The 9411-nt window shown below is 50.8% G+C and overlaps 1 protein-coding gene across 1 annotated transcript; it reads left to right on the forward strand.

Moving 5' to 3' along the window:
* Positions 1–1081: 1081 nt before the first annotated feature.
* LOC134433962 (olfactory receptor 14J1-like) lies at positions 1082–1990 on the forward strand (the record flags this gene model as incomplete). The annotated part of the gene is made up of 1 exon (XM_063182648.1): positions 1082–1990. A coding segment is annotated over exon 1 (909 nt), but the record flags the coding sequence as incomplete, so codon positions are not given.
* Positions 1991–9411: the final 7421 nt, after the last annotated feature.

The following is a 9411-nucleotide window of genomic DNA, read 5'->3' on the forward strand; positions in this document are numbered from 1 at the left end:
GACAGGGCAGGAAGGCTCCTTCTGCCAGGGACGGCTGCAGGGGGTTAAGCTGGGGTTGCAGCCAGGGTTGTCCTGCAGAGCAGCTCCTGCAGCCCTCAGGGTTCTTGGCCAGCCCAGGGCATGTGCCACCTGCCAGGGGCAGCTCTCAGCCTGCTGGCAGCTCCCCATGGACGCTGCAGGGGAGAAGTTGGAGGTGGAAGGAGCCAGCCCCATCAGGGCAGATTCCTCCTGCTGTTGAGATGGTGCTGCATGGCCAGGGCTGCTCTCAGCTTTCTCCTCAAGGGAAGGGAAAGGGGCTGTCAGCTTTGGCTGTGTCACTGAGACTCCTGCACTGTAACCCTGGGCATCAGCAGATGGGCCTCAGATCTCCCTCAGAAAGTGCCTCCTCACTCTCCTCTCCCTAAAGACAGCAGCAGCAGCACCTTGGCTTGCAGCATCTCTGTTTGTCTGCCCTGCCCTTAAGGCCCTGGTGCCAGGGAGATGCCCCTGGGCAGTGCCCTGTGCTGGGAGGAGTCTGCAGGGCAGAGCTGAGCCCCCGGGGCTGTGCTGGGCCCTGGCAGCACTGGCAGGCACAAGGCTTGGATAGAGAGAAACAGCTCCCAGTAGGCACAACTCCAGGCAGCAGAGAGCCAGACCAGCCCTTGGTATCCTTTCCTGTTCATGTGCATAGGGAAAGAGAGAAGGGTTTGGATAAAGTTATTTTTAAACTGGAGAATTCCAAGAGTCCACTGTATTTTTCAAGAAAGATTTAAGTGTGATCATGCTGAAATAGAGAGAGGTTAAATGAACAAAGGGCACCTGTGTGGGACCAGCAGGTCTGACTGCCCTGTGGCAGAGCGAGCCCTGTTTTCCCTCTGGGCTCCCCAGTGTTCAGCCTGAAAGCAATGCTGAAGATAAAGCAGTAACTCAGAAGGAGCAGAAATCCAAAATCAAAAATAAAGAAATTAAAGAAAATTTCCTTCAAAACAAGATAAATATTTTGAGGGGATTCCTAATGAAAGAGCATAGGATGGACTCAAGGAAATCTGTCCAAGCTTGTCAAAGTCTTCTTTCAACAGTTCACTATGCCCAGAGTGAAGGAATGTCCAACAGCAGCTCCATCAGGCACTTCCTCCTGCTGGCATTGGCAGACACGCGGCAGCTGCAGCTCCTGCACTTCTGCCTCTTGCTGGGCATCTCCCTGGCTGCCCTCCTGGGCAACGGCCTCATCATCAGCGCCGTAGCCTGTAGCCACCACCTGCACATGCCCATGTTCTTCTTCCTGCTCAACCTGGCCCTCAGTGACCTGGGCTGCATCTGCACCACTGTCCCCAAAGCCATGCACAATTCCCTCTGGGACACCAGGAACATCTCTGACACAGGATGTGCTGCTCAGCTCTTTTTCTTTCTGTTCTTTACTGGAGCAGATTTCTCCCTCCTGACCATCATGTGCTATGACCGCTACGTGTCCATCTGCAAACCCCTGCACTACGGGACCCTCCTGGGCAGCAGAGCTTGTGCCCACATGGCAGCAGCTGCCTGGGCCAGTGGTTTTCTCTTTTCACTGCTGCACACAGCCAATACATTTTCGCTGCCCCTGTGCCATGGCAACGCCCTGGGCCAGTTCTTCTGTGAAATCCCACAGATCCTCAAGCTCTCCTGTGCCAAATCCTACCTCAGGGAACTGGGATTTCTTGCTGTTAGTGTTTCTTTAGTATTTGGTTGCTTTGTATTCATTGTTTTCTCCTATGTGCAGATGTTCAGGGCCGTGCTGAGGATCCCCTCTGAGCAGGGATGGCACAAAGCCTTTTCCACCTGCCTCCCTCACCTGGCCGTGGTCTCACTGTTCCTCAGCACTGGATCATTTGCTAACCTGAAACCTCCCTCCATGTCCTCCCCATCCCTGGATTTGACCCTGTCAGTTCTGTACTCGGTGGTGCCTCCAGCCCTGAACCTCCTCATCTACAGCCTGAGGAACCAGGAGCTCAAGGCTGCAGTGTGGAGACTGATGACTGGATGCTTTCAGGAACATTAAACTGCTGATTAATTTCTGCAAATAACTTATAATCAAATTATTCTTTAAAAGTTATTTTGGGTTTGGTTGTGTTTGTATTTTTACTTTTTTTATACTGACCACAAAAAATTTCATTTCTTCTGACATTTCTCATTTTGTTTCTTTCCACCTTCCCTGTGCCCACAGACTGTGTCAATGAGAGGCTGTGCTCTCAGTGGCTTTAAATGAACTAAAGGATGTCCCAGCAGAGTTTTCTGCAGAGATGCCCTTTTGTTGCCTTCTCTGGAGCTGCAGCAGCAACGTCTGTGTGCAGAGCTGGGGGCAGATCAGCGCTGGCCCAGCAGCTGTGCCCAGCAGCAGCAGCACTCGGTGTTGCCAGTGCTGCTGCCGTGGCCCTGCCCCGCTGCCCTGGTGGCCCTGGTGTTGCTGCAGGGCCTGAGTGCTCTCGGGGCCGGGCACAGCCCTGGGGATGGCAGTGCCAGGGCTGCAGCAGGGACAGGCCATGGGCACTGCTGGGGCAGCACTGACGCCTCAGGCCAGGCCCTGTGGGCTCCAGGCTCCTTGCCCAGGCTCTCTCAAGAACACGGCCAGGCCAATGCTCAGCACAGAAAAGCCCCATGAGCAGCCCCAGGCTGGCCATGGGCAGGCTGGTGGCAAACAGCATGGCTGGGGCTCTGCAAGGGCCCTGGGGCAGACGGGAAGGAGCAGCAGAGCAGGGGCTGATCCATCTCCAGTGTGCTGGACAGCCCAGGGCAGCGTCCCAGAGCGTCCTCATGGAGCTGCCAACAACATCCCCCCTCTGCAGCCCTGGCCTCTTCCCCAGCTCACACAGGTGCCCCATCCTTGCAGGCACAGACACGGCAGCACTGGCTCAGCAGCCCCTGTTTGCATTGCACACAGCAGGGGGAGAACCCCTATGCTGTTGCTGTGGGGACATGAACCTGAGGGAGCACAAATGCCATCAGCCCCTGGGGCCAGCAAGGGCTGAGGGACACCAGGGAAACCACTCAGCTTTATCCTAGCCTCTGCAGTCAGCCAGAAAGTTTGTTCCCATCAGCTGGGACTTTCCTGTCCCACTGCAGACGCTGTTGCTCAGAGCCAGGGCTGCCTGGCAGCCACCCCCAAACTGCCATCAGCATTTCCTTGGCTCCACCTTTTGCTTTCTTTCCTCTTCTTGATACAAATGTCTTCCTATTGCCCACCCCAGTTCCCTCACCTGCAAACATCCCATCCCTGTTTGCCCTTTCCTCTCTGGCCCCACTCCCCATTGCAGTTCCTGACTTGGCACCATGGGAACATCCCTTGGGCAACAGGATCATCCTACAAGTGCTGCAGGAATTGTCTGCAGGCTCCTGCAGTGCCTGGTGCTGCTCCCTTGCCAGAGGCACCCCAGGCCAGGGGGGCACATCTGGGCTGCTGTGTCTGGCTCTGGGGCTCCCTGTTCTGGGCAGTGAGGAGGAGCTGCAGAGGCTCTGCAGGACTGACAGGATGGGCTTTGGGGCTGGCAGGAGAAGCTGAGGGACCTGGGCTGCTGGAGCTTCTGAAGAGGAGGCCCAGGGCTCCTCCTGCAACTGCTCCAAGGGTGGTTCCAAAGAATCCCAGAATCAGCAAGGGTGGAATAGACCTTGGAGATCATCAAGTCCAATCTGTGCCCTGACACCACCTTGCCTCCCCTCAGACTCCTCTTCTCCAGGATAAACAATCCCAGCTCCCTCAGCCACTCCTCACAGGACTTGTTCTCCCGACCCCTCACCAGCCTTGATGCCCTTCTCTGGACATGTTCCAGCCCCTCCATGGCCTTCCTAAATTGGGGCGCCCAGAACTGGACACAGCACTCGAGGTGCTGCCCAAGCAGTGCTGAGCACAGGGGAAGAATCCCTGCCCTGCTCCTGCTGGCCACACCATTCCTGATCCATAGGAGTGCCAGTGGTTTTCTGAGGGAAATGGTGGGGAGAGGGTGATGACAATGTATTATTGATTGTCCGCCATGAAGGGTCTTGGTTTTCACATCTGCTCAGAATGCATTAGAAGGTGTTGGGGGCTAATATCAAGTGCCATTGCTGATATCAATCTATAAAGAGGAATAGAAAACAGGGAAAAGCAGTTCACTTTGCATTGTTTTCAATGCACTATATTCACTTTGAATTAACTTTTGAAGTCTGTTGAATTAACAACAGAAAAATTGAAAATTTAAATTATTCCCAGTGGCTTGTCTTGTTCAGATGTCTAGAAAAAATATTTTATGCTTTTCTCACTGAATTCCTGAACTGAAGAGCTCAAGAAAGAAGAGACCCCTGGAAGAGGAAAATTCATCAGCAACCTCAAAGTGGCTGAGGATCCATCCCCATCAGAGCAGCAATGAACAGAAATGGGCACAGCTTTGTGGCTGCCCCAGCTCTGGAATGGGCCCTGGGCCCGGAGCAGGAGCAGCTCTTGACGGCCCCAAGGCCGGGGCTCTTGTGCTGCCCTGTGTAGAAGCGAAGGGAGACGACCCATCCTTTGATCAGCATCGAACTCTGATTTATTGATCCACCATGCACATTTTATAACAGTGTTAATTAAGTTCATACATATTGCAAACCCCGAGCTCATCATTGGTTACCGATTACACATCAACCCCTCCTTTTGTTTTCAATACCCGTGGTTTGTTATTGAGACCAAGACTTGTTTTCTCATCCTGTTATGAACCATTCTCAAGGCCTCCATGTTTGTCACTTTTGCTTTCCCATACCAGCCAAGGACAGAATATTTACTTGTTATTAAAATCAGCCTGAGAACTCTGCTGTTTACAGAAATGTGCCTGAGAACTTTGTTGTTTACAGAAACAGGCTTGAGAATTGCTGCTTACAGCTGCCTTTTACTTTTCCATCAGCTGTATATGATTATGGCATGTCTGAACAAAACTCTATAAGCCATTTCTGAGCAAAATTCTCCAACAGCCCTGGGCAGATGGGATGGCAGCAGGGGCTGCAGAGCTCTCAGCACCTCAGCCCAAGGGGAGCAGGGCAGCCAGGGAGCCTCCTTTGGCCTTGGCCAAGCACCTTCCCCCATGGCTGGGGCTCAGTCCTGTGCCAACTGCAGCTGCTGCTGTGCCCTTGGCCAGGGGCTGAGGCCGTGGGGCAGTTCCCAGAGCAACCTGGCCTGAGCAGAGCTGTGGGGCCAGAGCCAGCTGGGCTGGGCTGGGGAGAGGCCCTTGGTGCTGCCCAGAGCTCAGGGCAGCTGGCAGAGCTTGCAGGGAGCTGGGCTGGGCTCAGAGAGCCTGGCCCAGAAACCATCAGTGTCCATGTAAGTCTGGCTGAGCGTGCAGGGGCAGGACTCAGGCCAGGCCTTGTGAGGCAGGGCCAGTGCCTGTGCAAGGCATTGCAAACAGGCAAGTGGCCCAGAGAGGAGGCTGCTCTGTGCTCTTTGGTGCATGGACAGAGCAGGGAGGGTGCCCAGGACATTTGTCAGCACCAGCCTCTGTGCCCATCCCTTGGCAGCCCTGGCTGCTGAGCCCAGCTTTGGCCTGGGCTGAGTTTGGCTGTGGCCCAGCTCCATCCTCCTGCATGACTCAGGGCCTGTTCCTGGCCATGGCCAGCCCTGGCTGCCTCTCTGCTGGCCCAGAGGCTGGCAGAGCCCGGGGCAGGGCTGTCTGTGCAGCCCCACAGGTGCCACGGGCTCTGCAGGAGCTGGCAGAGGCTGCCCAGCAGGGAGGCCATGGGGCACAGAGCCCCAAGGCTGCTGTGGGCACCACGGCACAGGGGCCGTTCCCAGCCGCAATGCTCCTGGCCTGGGCTGGGCCTGCACAGGGGCTGGGCCACCATGGCTGGGCCAGCACAGGGCCACAAAGGGGCCACGCAGCCGCTGCCGGGGCTGACAGCAAGGCCAGGCACACACAAGCAATTGCTGAGCGTGGCCTGCGCTGGCCAGGCCTGACTGTCCCAAAGGCAGAGCTCAGCTGCCCTTGGGGGCTGCAGGAACACTCCAGAGCCCAAAGAACCTCCATGGCTGTGCTGGAGACCAAGGCTGCAGGAGGGAAATGCAGGGCTGCTGCGGGATGGGGACGGCATTGAATTCCAGCACACACCTCAGCTCTCTGATGATCCCGGCACCATGCTGGGCCCTGTTTCAGACTGGAGCAGAGCAGATGTTGATGGGACAGGAGCCCTGTGGGGCTGTCAGGGCCCTGTTGCTTGCAAGGTGCTCTGCTGTCCCTCAGGTGCTCTCAGAGAGATCCAATCCCAGCTGGGCACCTCAGGGCACAAGTGGCACTGGCTGTTCATGGGCACACAGCTGATGTCTGCCTGGAAATGGGGCACAGGTTTTAATACCTGTTAGTTTCATAAGATACAAGCAAATCTTTTTTATCTGGGTCATTTGAGTACTTTTAAGAAATGGCAACATTTTCTCGCCAAGAACAGGAACTTCCCATAAGTGAACTGATGGCAGAATGGGAAGAAATACTGATCTTCCTGTCTACTCATGTCACTAATATTCAGTTTATTACTTCCTCTCCCTTTTCCTTCATATGTTTGCAGATCTCTGTTAAAGTGGACATGTTGAAGGACATCTCTTCCCTAGATCAGTATCCCTACATAAATCCCTGGATCTATGTACTTCTAACTGCTCCCAGATTTCCTCCTACATATGCTCTCCAGTCATGACAAGAGCCACTCAATTAACTGGCTTCATGCTTTGAACTTCATGTAGTTGTCCAATCTTTCTGAAGTTAAAAGAGTTATATAATTAATCATCATCTTAATTGTCTTTATATCAATCACAGAATTACCTTTTCTTATGTCTTTGTCTAAAACTGTTCCTGTACAGAAATCCCTGGGGGATGGGGGACATGTCAGATGCTGCTGGGACATCCCAGAGAGCTGAGGGAAGAGCTGTGATGGTTATTAAACTGTTCAAATGTTCAACTTTTGTTTGTTGGCAAGAAATCTTTCTGTGCCTCTGAGTGTCACCAGTCCCTGAGCCCAAAGGACACAAACCTGATGAGTTGTGGTTCCCACTGCAGGGGCACTTGGACCTTGGCTCTGTGCAGGAGAGCTCTTCATCCCCTTTCTCTCTTTTCCTCCCTCTGGGTATGGAGGGAGCTCCTCACTTCAGTGTGTGACTCGTGTGTGCAAAGAGCAAATCTGGGCAGAATTGGGGAAGGGAGGGTTTGCACGGGAGGATCTGTTGGGATCTGTGCTGGGCACAGAAGGTGTTTTCCATTGCTCTGAGATGTCTGCTGTGCAAAGTGGATTTAATACCTTGCAGAGGAATGATTTTGGCATATGATGGAGCTGTGCCTTCCCTTGGCTTTGTTGGCTGACAAGAAATGAACATCTCTCTGTGTCTCGGGCCACTCCTTCTCCAAGGAAAGCAGGTGGGAGTTGGAGCCAAGGAGCTGAAAGCTGCAGGTGTAGCCTGGGCTGGAAGGAGCTCAGATTTGCACAAGGCTGCTCTGAGTGCCAGGGCTTGGATGGGGGAAATGGTGGGGTGGGTGTAGGGACAGAGTCTGATTGATTGTCAGCCATGAAGGGTCTTATGTCGCAGAGAACTTTTATGAAAAATCCTTTCTTTAGGATTTTTCCTCCTGAGAAGCTGAGAGACCTCAGGAACCAAATGTAATCAATGATCATCTGCTGCTGTGGAAGGCAACATGTAGATCTGTGATTTGTCTCATGTAGTTGTTTGTAATTAATGGCCAATCACAGCCCTGCTGGCTTGGACACGGAGCTTGAGCCACAAAACTTTGTTATAATTTCTTTCTTTTCTCTTCTTACCTAAGCCTTCTGATGAAACATTTTCTGCTATTCTTTTAGTATAGTTTTAATGCATTATATATCATAATATAATAAATCAAGCCTTCTGAAACATGGAGTCAGATCCTCATCTCTTCCCTCATCCAAGAACCCCTATGAAAAATGTCACAATCTTGATTTTCATATCTGTTCCAACTACATGAGGAGGTACTTGGATTCAAAGTCAATTGGAGATTGCTATTAACAGGGAAAAAAAAAAACTAAATAGGACCTAAAAAATGTTTTCTCACTGTCTTTTTAAATAGAACATATTCAGTTGAATGCACTTCTGAAATCTCTCTTTGTTAACCACACAAGATTTGGAAACTGAAATAAAATCATCCCCAGAGGCTTGGCTTGTTAAGGTGTTCTGAATGTTAATGAGCCCTGGGACACTGAATTCCTGCACTGAAGAGCTGAAGGCTGAACAAGCCTCTGAAGCAGTACTTGGAGTCAGTGTCAATTGGAGATTGCACATTTTAATGAATTAACAGAAAAAATATTACAAGACCTAAAAAATATGTTTTGTCACTCATTTTAAAATATATTGCATTCAGTTTGGATATACTACTGAGATCTGTTGAATTAACCACAAATGATTTGAAAACTGAAATCAGATTATTCCCAGAGGCTTGGCTTGTTCAGGTGTTCTGAATGTCAATGAGCCCTGGGGCACTGAATTCCTGCACTCAAGAGCTGAAGGCTGAACAGGCCTGTGGAGCAGGAAAATTCAGCAGCAGCCTCCAAGTTGCTGAGGATGTCAGCAGCCCCCACTGAGGCCATCCCTGCCCAGAGACCGTGGGGGAATGGGCAGACAAGGAGAGCGTCCCTGGGGCTGGGGCAGCACAACTCAGAGGCAGCAGCGGCTCCAGCTGGGAAATGGAGTGTGGAATGTGGCTGGGAGAGCCCTGCCTGGGCTGGGCCAAGCAGGACACACAAGCCCTGACTCCCATCCACTAAAAAACTCTTTTAAGGAGACATTCTAAAGGAATTACAGTTATGTGCTCGGAGTTGAACTCACTGGAGAAGTACCATCAAGAGATTCTTCAGAGCCTAAAACTATAAAAGAGCCTTTACTGGGAACTTGACAAAATCAGAGAAACTTTGGCAAAACATTTATTATGACATTGTTGTTGGTTTGTTTATTCAAGATTTCTCTAATCTTGAGATTTCTTAATTAGCGTATTGATGAGTGTGTTGGGTTTTATTGTCAATTAATTATTTATGGTTTTGTTTTGTGAGATAGGATTGCGAGAAAGGTAAAGTAGGCTTAAGATTTTTAAAAGGTAGAAAGAAAATTTTATTAAAAGTAACTAAAATAAAAATGTAGTAATATTTAAAATAAGCTCTTTAGAACACTTTTTTTTACAACTATTTTTTTACTGACCATGTAAAGAAACTAAACTTAAAATTTCTAGTTTTTTACTATTTCTAGAATAGTCTTTTTTTAGAGTACTTTGGGAGAGAAGTTTTTCTTGTTAAGGTTATGGAGATTCTTTTAGAAGAAGAAAAAATTGCTTTTTTTCTGGTTCTTAATTTTGCCATGGATAAGAGTGGTCTGGGGGACTTTGTTATTGTGAAGTTATTTTTATTGCCAGAAGGTTTTTTACAGCTTGTTGATGGGCCATGTTGACTTATGGGGTA

Source organism: Melospiza melodia, unplaced genomic scaffold (genome assembly GCF_035770615.1).
Source record: "Melospiza melodia melodia isolate bMelMel2 unplaced genomic scaffold, bMelMel2.pri scaffold_28, whole genome shotgun sequence".
Classification (NCBI taxonomy): Eukaryota; Metazoa; Chordata; class Aves; order Passeriformes; family Passerellidae; genus Melospiza; species Melospiza melodia.